The sequence below is a fragment of the Haliotis cracherodii genome, unplaced genomic scaffold (genome assembly GCF_022045235.1).
Source record: "Haliotis cracherodii isolate W230 unplaced genomic scaffold, xgHalCrac1.p SCAF_3, whole genome shotgun sequence".
Lineage (NCBI taxonomy): Eukaryota > Metazoa > Mollusca > Gastropoda > Lepetellida > Haliotidae > Haliotis > Haliotis cracherodii.
Genome location: NW_027266286.1, coordinates 63,825,658 through 63,851,159, shown reverse-complemented (window position 1 = coordinate 63,851,159; position 25,502 = coordinate 63,825,658). Strand labels below are relative to the sequence as shown.

The 25,502-nt window shown below is 42.7% G+C and overlaps 1 protein-coding gene across 1 annotated transcript in view; it reads right to left on the bottom strand.

The window, feature by feature from the left end:
• Window positions 1-685: 685 nt before the first annotated feature.
• LOC139475607 (vitelline envelope sperm lysin receptor-like) overlaps window positions 686-25,502 on the bottom strand; it is a 46,129-nt gene continuing 21,312 nt past the window's right edge. The window contains exons 2-10 of the mRNA XM_071258795.1: window positions 24,922-24,986; window positions 24,366-24,408; window positions 23,185-23,366; window positions 18,662-18,819; window positions 14,764-14,915; window positions 12,048-12,126; window positions 6,699-6,852; window positions 1,417-1,474; window positions 686-813 (exon numbers count right to left, since the gene is read on the bottom strand). Of these exons, the coding sequence (XP_071114896.1) occupies window positions 686-813; window positions 1,417-1,474; window positions 6,699-6,852; window positions 12,048-12,126; window positions 14,764-14,915; window positions 18,662-18,819; window positions 23,185-23,366; window positions 24,366-24,408; window positions 24,922-24,986 (1,019 nt within the window). The remainder of the gene's footprint in view (window positions 814-1,416; window positions 1,475-6,698; window positions 6,853-12,047; window positions 12,127-14,763; window positions 14,916-18,661; window positions 18,820-23,184; window positions 23,367-24,365; window positions 24,409-24,921; window positions 24,987-25,502) is intronic.

Genomic DNA, 25,502 nt, shown 5'->3' with positions numbered 1-25,502 from the left:
TCAGGCTCGCTGACCTGCTTGATGCATGTCATCGTATCCCAATTGCGTGGATCGAGGCTCATGAGGTCAATCACTGGATTGTCTGGTCCAGACTCGATTATTTACAGACCGCCGTCATATAGCTGGGATATTGCTGAGTGCGGCGTTAAACAAACAAACATGCACGATAGGGGATCTACTCACAAGCATTTAGCCCAAAATTATACCTTGTGGGAAATAATACGTACATAGATTAAAGGTACCTGTCCATTGACAACTTATTGTATTCCAAGATTCTGTTTAATAGAGGTGAGGTGAAAAGGGTTTAACGTCGCGTCCAAGATTATTGCACTTATATAGCGACGTTCTTTTAAATAGAACAGCGAATAAGTGAGTATGGTTTTATGCCGCTTTTAGCAATATTCCAGCAATATCACTGCTGAGGGACACTAGAAATGGGCTTCACACAATGTACCCATGTCGGGAATCGAATCCGGGTCCCCGGCGTGACGAGCGAACGCTTTAACCACTAGGCTACCCGACCGCCCCTTTCTTGATGACAATCACTGGATCCAGTGTCCACGGTGGCTGACACTCTTAAAGAGAGCGTTAAGCCTTCTACCACCACAATACACAAATACGATAAATTGTAACTTTCATTTTATTACCAAAACAACAAATCAACGTGTTGTAAAATAAACAATTCTCAGCGTTTGCTCAACAGAGACCTTCTGACGGCGCCTTTTCGAACGTCTTTTGGGTGATGCCGTGGCTCCCTGCCAACGTTCGGCCGCGTCATCGGAATGGTCTGTGCCATCAATTCGAACAAGTTGTCTGAAGCAAACATTGAAGAGATTCATGTGTATGAGATTATGACAGTCCACAAAGTGTCCAAATAGATGCCACTGATCGCATCTATGAGCAGAAGGATATAATGTTCTGAACCTAAAGTGTGTCATTCTTAATTAGGTGGGGCATGGTTGGCCCAGTCGTCAAAGGCGCCGCAATTCGCTGTGCACAGTTGCGTCCCTTGGGTACGCCAGAAACCTGTGATCTTGGGTTCGAATCCCAGTTCGCCCCGATTATGTATCTACGTTTGTCAGCACCATACCCGTGCTCGTAGATTTCACCAAAGTGGTAAACATCTGAGACATGCATCACTCGGGGTTTCCTCTCAGATTGAGCTGATACGCCGGAGTATATAACCAGAATGATGTTCAAACCGAACTCACTCACTCTAAATTAGGTTGTCGTTTCCAATTATCTTGTCTGTGCTTTCATGCACGGATAGTCTAATGGTTGTTGAATTTGTTTTCAAACAGATTGTATCATTGTTGAATTATATTTATGTCTTTTCTCTTCCACCAAATAACATACCACAAAGATGGTAACTGCCATCCATACTAATGTTATTTATACACAGCTGAAGTACGATACCTTCTTTGTTTGATTCAACCTGTTGAGATCGTCGTTTTCTTCCATTGATGCAGGAACTCTGAAATAGGCTCAGTAAGTAGCATCAGGTCAACAATAAGCCGTAAAACTTAATGATCTACTGCGAACAATTAGTGTTCAGATTTATTATCCAAATGTATTATCACACAACCAGGAAAGCGAGAGGATTAGTGCTTAAGACGCATTTTGCAACCTTCCATGTCTATTGGCAAGAATTGGTTTCACACATTGGGTCCCCGTCAGGATTCGAACTCATGTCTTGGGCATGACAAACGACAGCCGTTACCATTCCACTCCAACACATGAAATTATTGTATAATATATAGTGTTACCGATTTGACAAACGATAAAATACCATTGTGCACGTGGTTCACGATCCAATTAATATGGACGCGAGGGAAAATTGGGTTTAACATCGCGTTATAGACTGCTGCACTTAAACGCGTGCGTGCGTGCGTGCGTGCGTGATTTGTGCTAGCCCGGATTTATACGTTTCTATATTGCCAGCCCACACAGGTTAATATGCATATAGGGGGACACGGGTGGCCCAGTCGTCTAAGACCTTCAGCTCTCAAATATGCAGATGGAATCAACAAAGCAGAATCGACATTATTAACTTCCATACATCGATGCGATGCCTGCTTGCTCAGTAAGTTATTGCCTCACGTTCCCAATAAGTTTCGAAATAAGTGGGTGTTGCTGGAGACAAAGAATAAGTCATTTGGTACTGGATGATCAATCGGGCGGTTGATTACAGAATGATACATTGATTATGACCCTCTCGTGTTTCGGCATCGTTAAGATTATATATCAGGAATATGCCACTGCACTGTAGCTCACCTGCATATGTAGTCAACGGTGTGAGTGAGTGAGTGAGTAGTGTTTAACACCGCTTTAACAGTATTCCAGTTATATCACGGCGTGCCAGCTTAATGCGGGAGGAAAGCCCGAAGTGATGCAGGTCTCAGACGTTTACCACTTCGGTGAAACCCACGAGCACGGGTATGGTGCTGACAAACCTAGAAACATAATCGGGGCGAACCGGGATTCGAACCCACAATCATTGGTGTGTGGCGTGCCCAAGGGACGCAACTGTACAGCGAATCACGGCGCCCCAGGCGACTGGGCAACCCGTGCCCCATCAACGGTTTCAAATGCCATTAAAAATAGCAACTTAACAAAAGCTGATGTCAGTATTGGTATTCCATAACAAAATCCAAAAAGTAAGATAAAAAAAGTTTTCAGAGCCAAATAGGGCTTTTGAACAATTTAAAAACATGTCAAAATGTGAGATATTGCTACAAACGAATTCCACAATGAACTAAACAAATACTAATTACATTTTGCACAAACATGGCAGAAAAATGGCCATAAATCCATTCAATTTGCTTGCTGTGTCGATTGTATTTAGGATTATGCTTAATCGTTGACATGGGGATGTGGTGGTACATTTGCTGCACCAAGCAATATATCTCTCTTATACCTAAGAGCACTAATACCTCCAAATCTACGTGTTAAATACATAAGATGTATTTTAAGTTAATCTTTAGTAATTTCCAGATAAATTTAAAGCATTTTTTATATAAAATTATTAAATTTATCTAAAGGGCTTGGAACATAGAAAATAGATGATTAAGTTTGGACAAAAGTAAAAGTTTCAGAAAACATTTCTTCCCATAAGGATTAGAATTCATTTAGATCACTGGTTCATTTCTCCATTTATCTTTTCAAGCTTTTCGTGTAATTAAGTTGAGTCATTTCATATAAGTCTACATCAAATTTAATTCCCAAAAGCTTAAACGATGCCAGTCTACGTTCCATTCATTACAAGCTTTTATCTGGGTTTTTTTGGGATCCAATTCATATCAGTCTGATTTTCCATACTTTAATATCTCGTCCAGAAAACCTATGTAAGTTTAGATCTGTGTAGTTTCTTTTCGGTACTGTCCAATGTCATCGTTGTATCATCTGTGAACTGTCCCAATATATTTTCAACAGTTCCTATATTAATGCCTTTACCTTCGTATTTCATGTCAGAATGACAGGACCGCAAAACATTAGATAAATATGCATAGCGAGAAGGATCTCCCTGGCGGCAGCCCCATGTTATTACAAATTTACTTTAATCCATTTGCTAAAACTGGAGATTCCGTTCCTTAAAAAAACTGAAATTCATTTATGTATATTCGGTCGAAAGTTTTGAAAAAAATTAAAACATTCATCATAAAAGTTCTGTCAACGGAATCGAAGGTTTTTTTCAGAAATCATAAGTAGGAGCAGCCCAGGTATTTGATGTGTTTCCGTGCAATCCATCATTTCACATAAGTATGGTAACTTCTCCTAAATATGTTCTATTGGCAATTACTACAGAAGCTAATATGTAAGAAGTTTCAATTTCACGATTGGGCGCCAACATGTTTGGAAATTGGTTACTTATTGGACAGGAAGTTATCAAACCCTGCTTTTGTGTCACTGAATGTGTTCCATTTCTACAGGCAAAATGACCGAGTAATGATCATAAATATGGCTGTCGTAGTTTCGGATATTCTAACCTCTTTCACAAATCGGGGAACCATTGGTAAGAACCGACAAGCTCCAAATTCCGTTTCTGGGGAAAAGATGTTCAGGACGAATGTGCACGTTTTGTTTTGTATCTCTTCTGCTTGCCATATTTCATGCAAAACTTGGAATGACATATGATGTCCATCAGTCCCATCACGTTTCAGGCCTCGGGCCCCTTCAAGAAGGCGAGAAGATTCATTGATTTATAAAAAAAAGAAAGATGGCTACATCGAGCGGCCATATTGAAAATCCAGTGTTGATGCCTTGATCAAATTTGATCAAATTTTAATCCCTTAACAGTAAAACATCGCTTGATATGAAAAATGAGCAAATCGTTAATACGACGTATGTTTGGACGAACATTCACAGCACAGCAGCCTTACGTCCTAGCTTAATATATTATCACACCAAATATAGCTGTTGGGCTAAGCTATGTACAAAATCCTATTGTTAATTTTTTCAGGACGTCTTTGCTAACATCTGAATAAGATTAAATCTAAACTATTCTTCTCATATGTTAGTCACACATTATACAATCATATGGGAGTGAATGAGTATGGTTTTACGTCGCCTTTAGCAATATTCCAGCAATATCACGGCGGGGGACACCGGAAATGGGCTTCACACATTGTACCCATGTCGGGAATCGAACCCGGGTCTTCGGCGTGACGAGTGAACGCTTTAACCACTAGGCTACCCGACCGCCTATACAATCATATGGAAATACAAGCCACAAAACCATTTCCAATCATAATAAGTCCATTGTACGACTGCGACTATATCATCATGTACTATCAAATAGTGATGATACCAGGTGTTCGCAAAATTGGTGAGAATGAAAAGGTGAGCGTATCCTGCCCAACCGATGGCACCCGTCACAAACACATACAAAGGCAGGCCAATTGTTCACCTGAAAAAACGGGGGAATATTATGGCACAAGTCAAATAGGGAATTGCATCGATCTTATTTTTTGTCACTGTTGGTCAAATTTGAAAATGAAAAGATCTTTCGTTTCCTCTGATCATGAACTAAACACCATGTAAGTGTAAGAAAGAATAAAGGATATTTGTCGATCATAGATCTGTAAACATTCCGTCACAATAGTTCATTGCAATTGTTTGTTACATGTACCACATGTTCCCGTGTTTTTTTTCAGGTGAACAGTTGACTTGCCTTTGCATGTCTTTGTGACGGGTGCCAACGGTGGGGCTGGATACGAGCACCTTTTCGGGAAAACCTGATGTTAATATTTAATAACACAAGCTCATGACATTCGGAATCATACAATCGACTGCTTTACGGAGAGATTTCTATTGGATATAAAAAGTGTTTTGTCGCTATATTTATGTTTTCTAAATATTAAATTAACACACGTGTTCTTACTAATCCGGAATGACAACAAGGAATCCCAGCATAGCCTTTTAAAACAGGATCAGGCCATCAGTGTAAAACACTGCAGATTTTGATTCCTTTGGACAACAATTTGAAAGTCGCCCAACTTCTAATGAATGTGCTCTGAACCGCGTGAGGTCTACGCAAACCTGCCAAGACCTCCATACCATGGGCAAGTGAGTTCCACTTGTTTTAAGATGTGTTGCTTGTAGCAGAAGCTTTACGCCCCTATACTTCATTGAGAACGACGGTAGACATGCAATTATCACGAACGTGAGCCAGCTTTGTTTCTGTGCATACATGACGTTATGAAGTGAGGTGAAGTGAAATTGGGTTTAACGTCGCGTCCAAGATTATTGCACTTATATAGCGACGTCCATGCACGTGTGTGTGTTTGTGTGGCTGCTTGTACTAGTCCGGACTGATGCCGATTTATAGTGCTAGCTCACTGGTATACCATGGCGCAGTTAAACATGAATACCCCACTCAGACACAGTATACGAACTCCGAGCCGACCAGTCCTTGTTTTAGCCCCTTAATGCCGCGCGCCAGACAGGGTAAAAACAAGTACCATCTTTTAACGTCTTTTGGTATGACGCGGACGGGGAATCGAACCCCGGACCTTCCGCTCTCCGTGCAGAGGCTCTACCACTAAACCACGGAGGCGGTCTCATGACGTTATGAACCCGAAAGAGTGTGGAGCCAGACCAGGGACCCGTTCCACAAAGCGATGTTAGCGCTATGACTGTAGTAAGTCAGTGTTAAAGAATGGGAGTTACGATCGACTTAGCGCTAAGATCGCTTTGTGGAACAGGGCCCAGGTCATTAGTGAGTGAGTCTGTGGTGTTAAACGCAATATTGAGCACCAAATATTTCATTGCTAAATATCCAAGATCAGTGATGGTTCAATACGTATGTAAGTGAATGAGTATCGCCGTTTAGCAATATCTCAGCATTATGGCGGCTCGAACGCTTTAAACGTTTAAATATCTACCCCAACGCCATACCATGTCAGGTAAATTTGTTTTATGCCGCAGTAGTCAATATTCTAGACATATGACAGCAGCATTTGGATCAATCCCGCGATTGATATTGCGAGCAACGATCGACGCCGGTAAAATATATAGTCCAAATGGAGCCCAGATAAATCCTTAATGTCAGAGCAGACGCAATCTGGACTTGCCAATTCATTCTAGACCTGAGAGCACTCCTTTTTTAATTTACTGTCTGGGGTCTGGAAGACAGACTAAGGCCTATCCATCCCTGGAACACCCGCGGGTCAGCACTGTAGCTCCAGTAGGAAACCTACCCCGTCACAGTTGTTGCTGCACAGTGTGAAGTTACATTCGAATTGCATGCTGCGGTCCCCTCCCATGGCGAATGTTTGAAAGTAGGGACTCCTGGTGGTCAGGCCTTTAGTCACAAAGCCATCAGTTGTGTTGAACACGATTCCATCTCCGCATCTGTAAGAGAAGTGACAATATGAGGGTGTGTTTGTATACACTACACTTTGTGTAAGCAACGCCAATTATTATATTTGTATCATGCCATGGACTCCTGAGTTGATATTACTGAACAAATATATTATTCCTCAGCAGCAGATGAATTCAGATGAACAGTCTGCGGTAAAAAATTACCAAATTATTTTGGTAAATTCTGCGGCAAGAACGTAATCACATCCCCTAAAAAACAATACGAAGAGATTTTTCTAAAACTAGAATCCAAATTATTATCAATGATAAACAGTTATCATTGAAATGAACAAGACAAAATTATGTAAATACCTGGTGCTATATATTTATGGTTACATGCAAACATAGTTCAGGTAGTCATAATACCACAAGAACGTTCAAAAGTGAGGTGAGGTGAAATTGGGCTTAACGTCGCGTTCAAGATTATTGCACTTATATAGCGACGTGCATGCAGTCAGACAGATTGTTTATTTGAGTCTCACCTCACAGAAATAATTACATAAATTCATATAAAAGGACATAAAAGTGAGCCACCCGTTAAGGGTTACGAGAGACTTAAAACATACCACAGTATGTACAGCATAAATATATTGGTGTAAAAGGGGTATGAAAATATACTACCCGTAACTAGCCATATAAAATATTTTTTCTTAGTTGGAGAATAAAAATGCAGGTTTTGGCTGTAAAATATACATTATATTTAAAAAGTACAATAAGTTTATCAGTATTGCATAACTCTAGAAAGTTGGGATAGCTAAAACTCACCTTTTCGTATAAACTTTCACGCAAATCATCGTACACAGGGCAATCAAGCATTACATGACATTCATCTTCAATACTTTCCTTACACTGAAAACACTCTTTCATTCACATTCATATTCGTATATTTGCCTGTTTCCAACTTCAGGGGAGCAGTACCTGAGAGAGTGAGTGAGTGAGTTGGGTTTTACGCCGCTTTTAACAGTATTCCAGTTATATCACGGCGTGTCAGCTAAATGTGGGAGGAAAGCCCGAAGTGATGCAGGTCTCAGACGTTTACCACTTTGGTGAAACCCACGAGCACGGGTATGGTGCTGACAAACCTAGAAACATAATCGGGGCGAACCGGGATTCGAACCCACAATCATAGGTTTCTGGCGTGCCCAAGGGACGCAACTCTGCAAAGCGAATCGCGGCGCCTTAGACGACTGGGCCACCCGTGCCCCCTAGCAGTACCTGATCTAACTTTGGAGAAGGCAGAGCGGTAAGAACGAGGCATATACATACTTACATAACTTTCACATCCATACCAATCTTTAAACATCCTATACGTACGTAATTTGTTACCACCCGTTCTTCCGCCAGGCTTGCATAACCGTTCATTCCAATCAGACACATACTTTCCCATGCATATATCATCCACTCGTACAACTACACTTTTCACGCTAACATTCTCAGAAATATTCAGACCCCATTCGTTCAGCTTTGCCCTCACACGAAAATTTCAGTTTTTCACACGTACACCAGCATAACGTTCAGACCACATAAAAACGCTTATTTAATTTAAGGGACATTTTAGTAAAACGACAATACACATCCACTGTCTACCTATCGGGGGAATCCATCCCATATCTCCATTAACAGCAACAATTGGAGCGTGTGTGTGTAGCTGCTTGTGCTTGTCCGGACTTCTGCCGATTTATAGTGCAAGCCCACTGAGACTTCGAGCCGACCAGTCCTTGTTTTAGCCCCTTAATGCCGAGCGCCAGCCAGGGTAACAACAACTGCCATCTTTTAACGACTTTTGGTATGACGCGGCCGGAGATCCAACCCGAAACCTTCCGTTCTCCGGGCGGACGCGCTGCCACTAGACCACGGAGGCGGCCCGTTTAAAAGTGAAAAATATCTATTTCAGATTTCATTTTATATCAAGAATCATAGTGTGTATGTTTGAATCATATGCGAAATGATTCGAGTTAGAAAACTGAAAAGTACTAGTAGTATACTGATTGATAAAAAAACAATTCTGCAGTCATTCTGCGAGTTACATTTTCTGTGAATCTTTCCGCGATCGCGGAATCGATAAATTCGCCTTGGATTGATGATATTTTTACATTTGCTATTCTAACATATGGACACCAAAAGGTCTGCCTCAGATCTACCTTGATCTGGCATTCGTCTGCAAGGTGGAGACAACAGCGTGGTTGTCTTGGGTTGTACGCCGCTTGGAGCACGGTTTGTCAGCTTAAAATGTGGGAAGAAGTAGGTCCTGGACGTGTAAGAGTGAGGCGAGGTGAAATTGGGTTTAACGTCGCGTCCAAGATTATTGCACTTATATAGCGACGTGCATGCACGTGTGTGCGTGGCTGCTTGTACTACCGGACTGATGCCGATTTATAGTGCTGGCCCACTGAGATACCATGCCGCAGTTTAACATGAATACCCCACTCGGACACAGTATACTGACTCCGAGCCGACCAGTCCTTCGTTTTAGCCCCTAAATGCCGAGCGCCAGACGGGGAAAAAACAAGTACCATCTTTTAACGTCTTTTGGTATGACGCGGCCGGGGATCGAACCCCGGACCTTCCGCTCTCTGGGTGGACGCACATGTCAGAGTGAGTTGAAATGGGGTGTAATGTCACACGGTGTGCGTGTGCGTGTGCTGCTGCTTGTAGTAGTCCGGTTACATGTTGCTGTCCACCTGAGCCGCCATGCCGCAGTTTAACATGAACACCTTCCTCAGTCGATCCGTGACGATCCAGGGTAGAATAGGTCTTCAGCAGCCCATGCTTGCCATAATAGGCGACTATGCTTGTAACAGGCGACTAACGGGATCGGGTGGTCAGACTCGCTGACTTGGTTGATGCATGTCATCGTTTCCTGCAGACATGGTGTACGTCTGTTGTTTTACATCACAATCAGCAATATTCCATCCTTTTGACGCAATGTGTGAAGTCCATTTCTGGTGTCCCCCCGCCGTGATATTGCTGGAATATTGCTAAAAGCGGCGTAAAACCATACTCACTCACTCACCTTTTGACGCCGGTATGTAAATAATCGAGCGTGGACCAGACAATCCAGTGCCAGACAATCAATTGGGATACGATCATAAGCATAAACCACGTCATCGGGCCTGACCAGCCGACCCCGTCAGTCACGACAAGCATGGGTTGCCGAAGACAATTCTAACCCGGATATTCACAGGTTGCCGGATATGTAGTTATTTACCTTTAATATGCTTCGCATATCAACTGCTTCTTATGTATAAAACACCAATTAACATCAAACAGATTGTGTTTGCATGTGTTAGTAAAGAACATATACAAACAAAATGAGCAAACACAAATTTAAAGTTTAAACAAGACATTAACATTGAAGTAAGAGGCGTTCTGGTAATAAAAAAATAATGAACACTATTTCCCTTAACAGATAAACACACAAATACAAAACAATAGTTAATGACCCGCATGTAACTCCCTTAAAGCCAGATTCATACAGTGGTAATACCTAAAGCTAGTGGAATAACCCATGCAATCTTCTACAGTACGAACTAAGCTTTATCAAATTCCCTCCAGACCAAGTCGATCAAGTCCACGGCAGAGGCTCCCAGCTAATCACCGAGTAAGTGAATGAGTAGTTACGACGTTGTGAGAACAAAAGACGGTCTGTAAAAGTCTAATTTGCCCTAGAGCTGCCAAATCCGCCAACAAAATAAACATCGATCAATGTCGTCGGGAGTTCGAAGGCTGAGATTGGTTCTACTCGGGTGGTTCCTAGAAATGGGTGGTGGCTTCATGATCATGAGACTATCCACACAAACTCACGGTCCAACTTGAAGCTGATTTTAGTGAGAAAATGTATTGTGTTGGGTTTTATTCGTTAGGAATGCTTAAGGGAGTGGTGAAGTGACCGTGGCATCTTCCCCTATTTTGTCTGGTATATGACGAGATACGTGATGTGAGTTAACGGTGATATCTTCCGCTTTGTTGTCTGGTAAATTACTTGGAACATGGTAATAATGGATAGACCGCGGTACCTACACTAATATTGTCTGGTAAATGGCGTGGAACATGGTATGGATTAGCCGCGGTAACTGCACCTATATTATCTTGTAAATGGCGTGGAACATGGTATGGATTAAACGCAGTACCTACACCTATATTGTCTGGTAAATGAAGGGGTACATGATATGCTTTGTATGTTTGTTGTTTAACGCCGCATTCATCAATATTCCAGCTATATGACGGCGGTCTGTAAATAATAGAGTCTGGACCTGACAATCCAGTCATTGACAACATTGACATCGATCCGCGCAATGGAGATCGATGTCATGCATCAACCAAGTCAGCGAGCCTGACCACCCGATCCCGTTAGTCGTCTCTTACGACAAGCATGGTCGCCTTTTACGGCAAGCATGAGTTGACACACCTAGGTAATTGTGTGACATATCTTGAAATGCTACATTGTCACAAACTGAGCTGTCTTCTTTACCCTGGTATATTGTTTTCTACGATGAGATTTGAAAAATATGTATTTACACAATATGTCCAGATGCATGGAGTACGAATTCCTGTAGAAAGTATCAGTAATTTATCCATATCAAAAATATTATATAGTTTCAAAATGTGGAGGGACGATATGTGAAAATATAGGCAGAAATCATCTGGAACACATGCCTTTGCTTCATAACCATTGCTTATCCAAAGGTGCTTCACAATACGTAGTGAGTGAGTGTGTTGGGTTTAACGCCGCTTTTAACAGGATTCCAGTTATATCGCGGCGGGTCAGCTTAATGTGGGAGGAAAGCCCGAAGTGATGCAGGTCTCAGACGTTTACCACTTCGGTGAAACCAGTGCACGGGTATGGTGCTGACAAACCGAAGAAACATAATCGGGGCGAACCGGGATTCGAACCCACAATCATAGGTTTCTGGCGTGCCCAAGTGACGCACAATACGTAGAATCAATATCTGCGTACATGTGCGTGTTGGACGGGAATTGTTTGAAAGGCAGGCAACATCACAGCCGGGGCAGACCACCAGCAGGTTAACGAGGTCTGGCTCTATGTTTAAATTAGCCTATTTCTAGCATGTGAAGCTTATCCCGGTAGAATGTCTAGTTCTTTAAAGACGATGTGATAGAGTCTGCAAAAAGTGTGATGAGCACGGAAACGCTTTAACTCAGCAATCAACGTGTAATCATCTTACCCTGCTCTCAGAATGGCGTAACGGCGCTGACCGCTGATGGCGTCACACGACGTCGGCCGGACGCCAACTTCACTTCCGCCTGAAATACATGATGCTTTTAGTTTTTATAAAGTTTTTGTTTTTCATGATTTAATTGAATTAAACGTGATCGAATTATACTTGAGGTTGAGTGATTGGTTGATTGATTGGAATTAAGTGGATATCAGGTTCGTTGGTGTTGATTATTTTTGTATGTCTCTATCCTGGAGTGAGTGAGTGAGTTGGGTTTAACGCCGCTTTTAACAGTATTCCAGTTATATCACGGCGTGCCAGCTTAATGTGGGAGGAAAGCCCGAAGTGATGCAGGTCTAAGACATTTACCACTTCGGTGAAACCCACGAGCACGGGTATGGTGCTGACAAAACCTAGAAACATAATCGGGGCGAACCGGGATTCGAACCCACAATCATTGGTGTCTGGCGTGCCCAAGGGACGCAACTCTGCACAGCGAATCGCGGCGCCTTAGATGACTGGGCCACCCGTGCCCCCCTCTATCCTGGCGTACTTGGAACATTCATACTAACGTGTATGAGAATACGCAAGTTGGTGAAACGCCACTTCAACTTGAACTGCATTCGTTTATTGACAATACCGTTTATTGTTCCGACGGGAACAGTTAAAAAGATTTTCATCTAAGAGTGGCGTGTGTACAGAAAAAAATTATCGATTTTTATAATGTATTTTACAAATTGACATCTTGGCAGGTCGGGTTGTATACTTCTCAGGGAGTTGTGAATATAAATAGAGTGCACACTGATCAACTGAGCGGTGTAAAAAATGGATCACTTTGAGTATTTATTATTATGCGTATTTTTTTAATTTTTTTTGTTAAAAGCGGCGTTAAACCCAACTCACTCACTCACTCACTCATACTCCGTTGTAGTGTTAAGCGCAATGTGTTTGCAGAAGCTGATGTTTGGCCGTGCTTGAAATATCATAGATAACTCCGCTCGTCATGCGGAAGGCTCCGATTCGATTAAGAAATTCTGGGCAATTACACCCATGTTTTTATTCGACTCTGGTTCACCTGGAGTCTAAATTTGAAAAGCTCAGTTGACAACGTTCTGGTATGTGGAAAAGCATCATTTCACAAAATAATGACATAGATTATTTATGTGAGGAAGGATCACGATCGACTCTTTTTTTTGGCATATTAGATAAAAAAATCTGGCGCCGGGTGCCCGAACCTGTTATTCATACTAGGTATTTTGGCGCCACCATCAGCACTCACCGAGTCGGTCCCCGGTCACTGTAGGCTATGGGCAGATGGACTGGCAGGATTGTATTACATGATGGACGGAGGGGAGTGACATGTTTTATGATTATTTTATCCCAAAAAGTAAGTTTACATCCCCATAATGGAGGGCACGAGTGATTGAGTGAATGATTATTTTAGCAATAATCGGTCGGGGACACCAGAAATTGGCTTCACATATGTTATCCACGTGGGGAATCGTATCGGAGCCTTCCGCATGACGAGCGGAGTTATCTATGATATTTCAAGCACAGCCAAACATCAGTTTCTGCAAAACAAACACATTGTGCTTAACACTACAACGGAGTATGAGTGAGTGAGTGAGTTGGGTTTAACGCCACTTTTAATAGGATTCCAGTTATATCGCGGCGGGTCAGCTTAATGTGGGAGTGAAGCAGGTCTCAGACGTACGAGCACGGGTATGGTGCTGACAAACCTAGAAACATAATCGGGGCGAACCGGGATTCGAACCCACAATCATAGGTGTCTGGCGTGCAACTCTGGGACGCAACGTCGGATAACTGCACTAACATAGCGTCGAACATTCATGCACGAAAAGCCACTTTGTGTTTTCTAAATGTTAAAGTAAAAACCCGAATGTTGCAAATTGTCTTTGGTTCTAACAAACCAAAGTTGTGTTTTGTTTGTTGTTTAACGCCGCACTCAGCAATATTACAGCTAAATGACGGCGGTCTGTAAATATTCGAGTCTGGGCCAAACAATCCAGTGATTGACAATATGAGCATCCATCAACGCAATTGGGATACGATGACATGCATCAGTGAGCCTGACCACCCGATCCCGTTAGTCGACTCTTACGTCAAGCAAAGTCGCCTTTAAGGGCAAGCACGGGTTGCAGAACACTTATTCTACCCCGGATCTTGACAGGTCCAACAGATTCTAACTTATGCGTGCCGAGTACTGGTATGGTTAGGGGACGATTGGCGATTGGGCGATCCTCGTTGAAAGGGGTCCTTTAACAGTGTAGTGTTTTGCCTCATCTCGTAGCAACGAATTAAACAATGTGTAATCGCCATATGCAAATACTGTTAACTGTATACTGTAGCGGTATTGTCCGCATGTGTCATACATGATGGCCGAAAAGCTGAACAACTTGGCGTTAGCATATTCCACGTTGAACCCCGTGAATTTAAGATCCGGGTTAATATTGGTCTTCAGCAACCCGTGCTTGTCGTAATATGCGACTAACTGGATCGGATGTCCAGGTTCGCTTGAGTGGTACATGAATGTCATCGTAGCCCAGGTGCGTAGGTAGATCGATGCTCATGATATCAATCATTGGATCGTCTGGTCCAAACTCGATTATTAGATTCAGATCGCCGTCGTATAGCTGGAATATTGCTGAATGCGCCTGGATATAACAAACACGTAACAAATGTTTTTTTTCTTTTGAACACTCACTCGGGGTGGCAGTAGCAGAGAGGGTGACTATCCTGCCCAGCTTGAGGGGTGTGGCTGAGAGGTCGCCCCCGGTCACACTGCTCACCACAAGAATTACCGTTGCCTTGGACCCAGGACCCACGTTGTTTTTTAGGACGGATGGCGCCATAAGGCTGAAATAAAAGGACAATGCATTTTGATATCATACAGACATTTAAGGTTAACTGTTTGTTTACGTATGAACATGTAATGTATTTCAGAAAGTGCTTAAATGTAACATTTTCTTTTGGGTAACAATTCTTATCTACTTGGGTGGAGTCACATCCTTGATTCCACCCACACCCCCAGTGTTTGGCACCTAATCGCCAGCACCCAAGTCAGCGACCTAACCAACTCAGCAAACGAAACTTCCAAAAAATGAGTAACTTTTAGCTAAAAAAACGTTTTCGTTCATAAGGCCACAAAGAACAATTTTCTGATTCACTTATGTTTTAGCTACGATCGCAGTTTTTAGGGAAGCAATAGTAAACCAAAACAAAAAAAGTCAGCGAAATTATTATTAAACATGTATATTCTTATGACCATTCTACAAACATTATGACGGGTCTGTTTCTATAACATATATACTAGTATATAGGGACAATTTTAACATGCTTCGTCATGCTATTAGCTGAAACAATAGCGAAGCGTCGTTAAATTTTACCCCCCTCCTTGATTCGCGATATTATCAGGTATGTCCCCGTCTCTAATCTGTATCTCTCCGCGAAAAGTGATTAAGGTTCGGCATTCTGGATTCCGGGACGATTAGTGCAAATGTTGTCGGCTTTCCCGGTATTTACACCTCCACGAATCGACGCCATTCCTCGAATAGCAAGAACACCGCGGGATTCCGGGGCAGAACAAATTCCCACTCCGCACTGTGCCCTGTATGATTCGTGTGTTGTTCAACGCCGCACTCAGCAATATTCCAGCTATATGACGGCGGTCTGTAAATAATCAAGTCTGGACCAGACAATCCGGTGATTAATATCATAAACATCGATCCACGCAATTGGGTTCGATGACATGCATCAACCAAGTCAACAAGCCTGACCACCCGATCCCGTTAGTCGCCTTTTACGACAAGCATAGTCACCTTTTACGACAAGTATAGTCTCCTTTTACGACAAGCATAGTCTCCTTTTACGACAAGCATAGTCTCCTTTTACGACAAGCATAGTCTCCTTTTACTTCAAGCATAGTCTCCTTTTACGACAAGCATAGTCACCTTTTACGGCAAGCATGGGCTGCTGAAGACCTATTCTACCCGGAAACTTCACGGGTCGTGCCCCGTATGAACTGACTACACAGTACAATAAGGAGCTGGTGGAAACCATGCCCTGGCCCCTGGCATTACATAGTGATCTCAACGCGTTGATATTGTAAGCACATGTGTGTGAGTAGGTTGTGTTTAAGGCCGCTTTGAACAGTATTCCAGTTATATCGCGGCGGGTCAGCTTGATGTGGGAGGAAAGCCGGAAGTGATGCAGGCTTCAGACGTTTACTACTTCGGTGAAACCCACGAGCTCGGGAATAGTGCTGACAAACCTAGAAACATAATCGGGGCCAATCGGGTTTCGTACACACAAACACAGGTTTCTCAGGTGACCAGGGGAGGCAACCCCTCACAGCAAATTGCGGTGCCTGAAGCGACGGAGCTACCCATGCTTCCCTTTACTCTGATGTGCGAGGAAAGCCCAAAGTGGTGCATGCATGGAAACATAATCAGGGCGAATCTGGGATTCGAACCAACAATCATAGTTTTGTGGCATGCCGAAGGGACGCGACTCTGTACAGGGAATTGCAGCGCATTCGACGACAGGGCCATCCGGAAGTAGTTAAATTTGACGACGGTCAGATTAGTTTGAGGAACTTGGTTGATTGTGTGTTATCCATCCATCGTTCTTCATGCTGTCAACCACTCTTTTTAACGCTGCCGTGGTATTGCTCACTGCGGCGTAAACAGCATTCGCTTAGCCATTCACCCGACCACTGTTAATATATAAAGAACCGACGAAACATGATTTAAGGCCCTAATAAAAATAACTCAGTCGAAAGGAAATCGAGTCATAAGCAACCATCTACACCTTCGGGGTTCGATGACACTGTTTTAACCCTGATAATGTGGACGTTCCTATAATGTCAATCACTGGCTTGTCTGGCCAAGAATAATTTCCTATTGGAAAGGAAGGTGGAATATTGATGAGTGCGGCGTTATCCGCCAAACAAACAAACCTACAGTAAAAGCACCGACTGTTTACAACATGTCATTGGCTGAATGCTAAGTCGGTCGTTGTTTTATGCCACAGTCACAATATCCCACCTTTATTTCCAATATATGACGGCGCTCTGTATATAATCGAGTCTGGACCAGATAATTTAGTGATTGACATCATCAGTATCGATCCAAGCAATTGGGATACGATGACATGCATCAAAAAGCCTGACCACCCCATCTCGTTAGTCGTCTCTTACGGCAAGCATGGGTTGCAGATGAAGTATTCTCTACCTGGGTCTTTTCACTGGTGTTGGTGACGGTAGACCAGTTCTAACCCAGAACCCAGATTGCATGTCATCAATACATATTTGTTACCAAAATTCAGTTCCAGAAACTGCAATGTTATTATTGCATGTCTGTGAAATAGGGGTCGACGTATCAGTAATCCAAGTAATGGGGAAAGCCTCACAGAATACAGTTCAATCATCAGCACCACGTCCAGATTTAGAACAATAACACTGCACAGATGTGAAGACAAACACGGTATGTTCCTGGGGTGTTGTACGAGAAGACGTTTACATTCCGTACATGAAAGGACGTGAATGATTGAGAGTACGAGTTGAGTAAAACCCCGCTTTGAACAGTACATCATCACGTTACATCGCGACGAGTCCATCTAATGTGGGAACAGCAGAAATGTTTTTGTAAACGATTGCTAAATCCACGAGTAAAGGTATGGTGTGGACCCAGCAGCTTTGGAACACTCGACACACAGCTGCTGTGCCCACATGGCCATCTGTTCCCAAACAGGCATTGAGCTCATCTTGCTACACACCTTGCTGCACACCTTGCTGCTCACCTTGCAGCTCACCTAACAGCTCACCTTGCAGCTCACCTTGCAGCTCACCCAACAGCTCACCCAACAGCTCACCTTGCAGCTCACCTTGCAGCTGAGGGACACGCTACACCGATCTGTGGTGCCACATGGCTATCAGTCATCATACAGACTACCGTTTTGTTTCTTTGTTGTTAAAAGCCGCACTCAGCAATATTCCAGCTTCAAGACGGCGGTCTTGAACAATCGAGTCTGGACGAGAGAATCCACTGGTTGACATCATCAGCATCGTTTGTTTGTTGTTTTACGCCGCACTCAGCAACATTCCAGCTATATGACGGCGGTCTGTAAATAATCGAGTCTGGACCAGACAATCCAGTGATTGACGTTATGAGCATCGATCCACGCAATTGGGATACGATGACATGCATCAACCAAGTCAGCGAGCCTGACCACCCGATCCCGTTAGTCGCTTTTTACGACAAGCATAGTCGCCTTTCCATGTGGGCCATCGATCAAGTTGACAGTTTATCGACACACAAATCACAGATGATTTGACGCCACTGATTTTCTTGATCAGAAGCGTCTATCATTGAACGCCATGAACATTTCCTTCTGAAACACGCTACACCTGTTTCCGCTTTAATAAGATGAGCATAAAAAAACATTAAAAAACAAAAGACTGTTCCGTTCGGGCCCCCTCAGCGTCTTCCAAAGTCGGACGGTTTTGGCAGATAAATCCTTCACAAGTGAAATACAGAACAGCTCGAAACAAACCGATGAACGAATATGCTGATAGCATTACCTTCAGTTTTGTTGGTACTCACCTGTCACCAATGAGGTGTTGTTTGGTACCGCCCTTGCCACTGCTTCCAAATGTACACGTGACTCGGTACTCTTCCTCTGCTTGATGGAGAGGGTTGCCGGATTCACCATAAGAAACGATCACCTTCATTGAGTACACCTTTGTCGAGTTGCCAAGTTCCTGGGAGATCGGGAATTAATATTCAAATCAGTTTGGGAATGGATTGGTTTTGTTTGTTAAAAGTCGTACTCTGCAACATTCCAGCTATATGACGGCCACAATCCAGTGTTTTGGTTGGTTGTTTGTTGTTTAACAAGCTTGGACCAGAGAATCCAGTGATTGACATCATGAGCATCGATCCACACAGTTGGGATACGATGACATGCATCAGCCAAGTCACCGAGCCTGACCACTTGATCCCAATCCAGTGATTACTACTGTGAGCAACGATACACGCTGTCTGAGTACGACACGCAATATCAAGTCGGTCTGATCCGTTATGTTAATCTTGTGATGAGCAGTTTGACCGACCCTTCAGCCACACCCCTCAAGCTGGGTAGGGTAGTCACCCTCGCTGCTACTGCCACTACGGATGAGTGTTCAAAAGCAGATAATGTGTTCTTGTGTGATTTGTTTTTAACGCAGCACTCAACAATATTCCAGCTATATGACGGCGGTCTGTAATAATAGTCTGACCAGACAATCTAGTGACTAACATCATGAGCATCGACGCCTCCGTCCGGCATGAATTTAAACAATTAACTTGATCAGTATTTTATTGAATACACAAAATCAAGGGCCCGTATTGCAATGGTTAAAGTCTCTTATGAAATCAGCCATTTGGGTGAGTGAGCCGGGATTAACGCCGCTGTTAACCGCATTCCAGTTATATCACGGCGTGTCAGCTTAATGTGGGCGGAAAGCTCGAAATGACGGAAGTCTCAGACGTTTAACGCTTTGGTGAAAACAACGAGCTCGGGAATATGTGAGTGAGTGAGCGAGTATGGTTTTACGCCGCTTTGAGCAATATTCCAGCAATATCACAGCGGGGGACACCAGAAATGAGCTTCACGCCATGTACCCATATTGGGAATCAAACCGGGTGTTCGGATTGACGAGCGAACGTTTTAACCACTAGGCTACCCGACCGACCGGGTGTTGTTTGCCGCATTGGCTGTTGAAGACGTTGGCGCGCAAAATCAATTTCGACTGATGCAAAACTTATCTGTACGGTGTGCGACCTCTTTTTAAATTTGCGTTTCTGATAATTTCTCAAACTGCGTAAAAACACTGATGTTTCTGTCTGTCACTATAACCTCTTTTCAACAGCTTCAAAAAGACAACTTAGTTGAACTTAGTCCGAGGTTGGTGTTATTTTTAAATTAAAATTAATATTATGAATTAAGTTATTCGTTATTGCTCTTATTTTGTACGTCCGTTGTTTTGGTGTATGCTTCGCCAAAATAGTAAATCAATTTGTTGTCAAAATTTATCGTTCCTCTGTTATATATAATGTAGGACAGAAGTATCATGAACGCCATCACGTCCATGATTGAAGAAGGTATTAGCCGTTGTACGACTGGCAGGTGCGCGCTGTTTCCGCTGTAACGGTGTGGTAGCATTTAGCGCGTTAATGTTACGACGTACCTCCAGAGCGATAAAAACTGGAAGACGTCTCTTATAGCGCCTTATGCTTCTCTTCATGGCAAAGGAAATCAAACAATAGCTCTTCAAGTGAACATTTCTGCCAAAGAACATGTTCGTTTAGCCCCATACGGTGTATGTTTGGCCGCCATAAATCAAAGTGACATGCATCCCCCGGTGTGGACAGATTGCTGGAGAAAAAAGAATTGTTTTTTAGAAAAGACTTGAAAGGACCATCCCAAGGGAGGTGAGAGATGTTCCTTTGGAAACCAAAATGTGTTTCTTGTGAAATCTATTCAACGAAAAGATATCGGTAATGCTTTCCCCGATGACATGGAATGCTAAAAGGACTCTCGAAGTGTGCTAAAGGCATGTCTGTTGTTATCAATCAAAGATGTTTTTTTTGCGATATGTTCGTTGTTTTATAAACAATGGTTCACAGGTCTATACAAAGGGAGCAAATACAAAACTGTCCCCGTGTGTCAGCATCATTCAACAAAGTAGTTAAAATCTATGAACTGCATCAATTCAGGCTCCCCACTCCATCAGCGGACAAGCCGCGATGTACGTAACTGAACTACTGTTCAAAGCGGCTTTTAGCACAACTCACTCACACTTCAACAGCCGGTTGACTGGAATATTTTACAGTGGTTAACGTTTAGGACATTCAGTGAGTGAGTGAGTATGGTTTTATGCCGCTTTTAGCAATATCCCAGCAATATCACGGCGGGGGACATCAGAAGTGGGCTTCACACATTGTACTCATGCCGGGAATCGAACCCGGGTCTTCGGCGTGACGAGCGAACGCTTTAACCACTAGGCTACCCGACCACCCCTTAGGACAATCAGAAATTTGACATTCAAACATAGCTATATTATTTGTACGGTGAGATGGCAATGGGGTTTAACTTCGTGTTCAAGATTATTGCACTTACATAGCGAGCTGTGTGTGTGTGTGTGTGTGTGTGTGTGTGTGTGTCTCCCAAGCAAGGTAACAACAAGTTCCATCTATTACGTTTTTTTATGACGCGGTCGGATCGAAACACTGATCTTAGTCTTTCCGACCAGATGCTCTATCCACCACACCACAAATTATTGGCGAATGTTGTATTAATGAAGACACTCACTCACAAGATACGTAATCATGAAAAATGGCACCCTTAACAAGAACAAAAATACACACATTTTGCAGATGAGATTAAAGCAATTTACAAGTGTTATAAATCTTGCCAGACACATTTATTTCCAAAAAGAACTTTAAAACTTTTACAAAATTGCCATTATTTACAGGAACAATCGTCAAACTGCCAGTGGCTAAAAGGCTTGCGTTTGTTTACGATTCAAATTCGTAATTGTCTGTTTAACTGCCAAAACTATTAAAACAAAATACTTCCAATAAAGAATGCAAGCAAATTTTATAGCTGTTTAGGTCATTTCAGAAAACAAACGTTGTCCCAATCGCTCTCCTATTGGCACCTCCTGATTTTATTATTAAACTAAATTTCAAAGATGTTTACAGCATAAGCAACGCCCAGATAGGGAGCAGATAGATCAAAGGTGTTTTGTTGTTGTTGTTTATTTCTGTTTACTTTATGCATGTATACTCAGGTCTCTTTGACAAACAGTTCGAACCAGTAATTGTTAGTAGGATACCAATCCAAGGCCAGTATACGAGAAAATTGATAATAAATTATATATAAAGAAACAAATTTCATGTGTACCAATTAGTCTCATTACATTTGATACCTGTCAACATGGAAACCATAAAACGTGATGTGACATGGAGTATAACCCATCTTCCCGAGGCAAGAGAGTTAACTGACTTTAAAAGTCCAGTTTCCACCCTTTCCGGCTGGAATTCCTGGGTTCAATCGTAGCGCCACCAGTGGTTATTACGAGTTATGTCCCTTCTAAGCCTCTCATATGGACCAATCAGATTCCACCTCTCGTGTCACTTGCATTTGTTTAAAAGAATGGCGGCGCCCAGTCAAAACGATCTGATCGATAATCAAGATCTATATTGTGATAAAACGGGTCTTACATAGCGAATTGCATCAAATGACGTGAACAGCTTGATTAAAAACATGAAATGACTTGGAAAATATCTGTTGACAACGATGCACATGCTTTGCAAGAGATTCCATGTCGCAGTTAAACATTGGTACCCAACTCACACACAGTATACCGTCTCCAGTTTTATCTCCTTAATGCCGAGCGCCACAAATCGAGTACCATATTTTAACGTGTTTTTGATTTGACGCGACCTGGATCGAACCACAGACCTTCTGCCCTCCAGGCATACGTTCTATCCACTGGACCACGGCGGCGGCCTGTCGCCAAAGTGGATTAGCTGGTATATATGGTTACATACATGGGCGAGTGCGTGGGCGAGTGCGTGGGCGAGTGAGTGAGGCAGCTTCGGACAGAATTGCTGCAATATCAGCCTCTTGTGAGAGAAAAGCCCGAGAGCACGTGGTGACGTATGTCTTTGACGTTCACTACTTTGATGAGGCAAAGATCACATAATGGTGCCGATAAACCAACACTTATCATCGACATGTTAATAAGAGTGAGTGACTGAGTGAGTTGGGTTTTAACGCTTGGAACAGTATTCCAGTTATATCACTGCGTGTCAGCATATTGTGTGGGGAAAGCCCGAAATGATGCAGGTCTTAGACGTTTACCACTTTGATGCCACATGAGCACGGGCATAGTGCTGACATAATCGGGGCGAACCAGGATTCGAACTCACGATCATAGGTTTCTGGCGTGCCCAAGGGACGTAACACAGCTGCACAGCGAATTGCGACTCCATACACGATGGGGCAACCAGTGACCCCTGTAAATACAAATGGATAAATATAAAATATTTAAATTTAAAAATATATATAAAACACTTACATTGAACTTGCAGAGGGACGACCCTTGTGGGTAGGAGACTGGTAGGGTGAAGTGGACTCCATCGGAACTGGTGAACGGTACCGACGTAGCCCCCGAACACTTGCCCCAGGCTTCAGCTTGAAGATCAGTTATAACCGTCACTAGTGCGTCCGAGATACCATCGCTGCCACACGAGGGGGTCACTGCAGATTGTACAAGCACATGGCCAAATGAAACATCCAAAATGAGGCCCCTAAAACAGTTTACAATTACTTTAATAGTAACATAGTATGAGTGAGTGAGTGAGAGAGTGAGTTGGGTTTAACACCGCTTTGAACAGTGTTCCAGTTATATCAAGATGGGTCAGCATACTTTGGGAATAACACCCGAAGTGATGCAGTTCTAAGACGTTTACCACTTTGGTGACACCCACGAGCACGGGTATGGTGTTGACAAACCTAGATATGAGGTGAATTGGGATTCAGTGTCTGGTCCAAGATTATTACACTTGTAAAGCGACGTGTGGTGTGATGTGGTGTGGTGTGGTGTGTGGGTGTGTGCGTGTGTGCGTGTGTGCGTGTGTGCTTGTACTTGTCCGGACTGATGCCGACTTTATAGTGGTAGCCCACTGAGATACTATGACGCAGTTTTACATGAAAACAGCATTCAGGCACAATATACAGATTCCGAGCCGACCAGTCCCTTAATGGCGAACGCCAGGCAGGGTAACAACAAGTACCATCTCACATCGTCATGTGGTATGACGCGGCTTGGGAGCGAACCCCCAACCTTCCGCTCTCCGGGCGGAGGCTCTGCCATTAGACCACGGGGGTGGTCGGACAAACCTAGAAACATAATCGAGTGGAACCGGGATTCGAACCCATGATCACATGTTTCTTGTGTTCCAGGATACATTATGTCATAAACAATATCAGGGTTGCAAGTGATATGATGCCGCGGTTGGTCCCTTATTAAAAAGAGAAAATTTCATATTGTTTAACGTCCTGCACCGCATCAAAATATTATTACATTGTCTTTTATTCAGTATTTTTTGTATTCATATCTAAAACAAAAAACATATTGACACACAATCAAAACGCATACTCAACTTCAACCCAAAATCATAAAAGATGCGTTTTTCACTTTTGTGGCCATTTTGCCAAGTATTAAAAAAAATATTTAGGAAACATTTAAAAACGTACCCTGCACTATGTATGCTCTCGGTATTGCAGCTTTGGGCATGGTCTGAAAAGCAGGAATCCAAAGTCACAATTGTTGAAAATGATATTGTTTCAAGTCGGGTGTCAAGTTTTGAATATATTCTTCAAATAGCGATTGAATACATAAACTATGGTGCATTGCAATGATCCTATCTGGACAATATTTCATGACAATATATACAATACTATTAATTGCAAACAACATTAAAGGATTCACATTGATTTAAGATTCTGTGTCTGACGAAAATTAATGTATGGCTAAATAAGGTCTCATCGCGGCGTTATGCAGATCAACGTTGAGATCGCTCTGTACTGCAGATGCAACGATCATGTTTTCATTATAAAAAACAACCAACAGTTTGTGGTTTTCCCCAGCGAAAGTATTGAAAACCTACAATAAGAGTGGCAATTTTGACCACCGAATCGCCTCTTGAAAATTATGAAGTAGGGGGAATCTATATCTTGAGATGTGTCGAAATGCGTACCGTCATCACAATGTCATTAAACATATTAGATATGGAAAAGTTGGAGTATTTACCACAAAGACGGTTAAAACGATGATGACTGCACACCTGCAAATACAGGAGAAAACATGGTACAAATCTTGAAAAGTGAGAGATGGATTACACACCGCATTGAACAGAATTTCTCCCTTCCTGTGGGAGCAAAGCCCGAAGGGATGCAGGTCTCAGACAAACCTAGAAACATAATCGGGTCGAATCGGGGCGAACCGGGATTCGAACCCACGATCATAGGTTTCTGGCCTGCCAAATGTTACGCAACATTGGGAAGCGACTTGAGGCGTCTTAGACGACTGGGCCACTGCGAATTAATACTTTTCTCAATTTCAAATTTACAAAAAGATACATGGCATACTGATTGATACTGAAGAAAAAAACCACGTTCATTGAACAATTTCTTACATTAATACGTAAAGTTTAATCAATTTTCACAATCCACAATCTTCTAACCAGGGGCCGTCTTCAAAAACATTCTACGATTTTTATAAATACGCCCTTAGGCGGGTTCAGTTGTCTTAGAAGCTTAGAAGCATCTGACGTCGTCAACTGTATCGTGACATCTTTTCTTTCCATAAATACATTAAGCAGATGTGTGCTA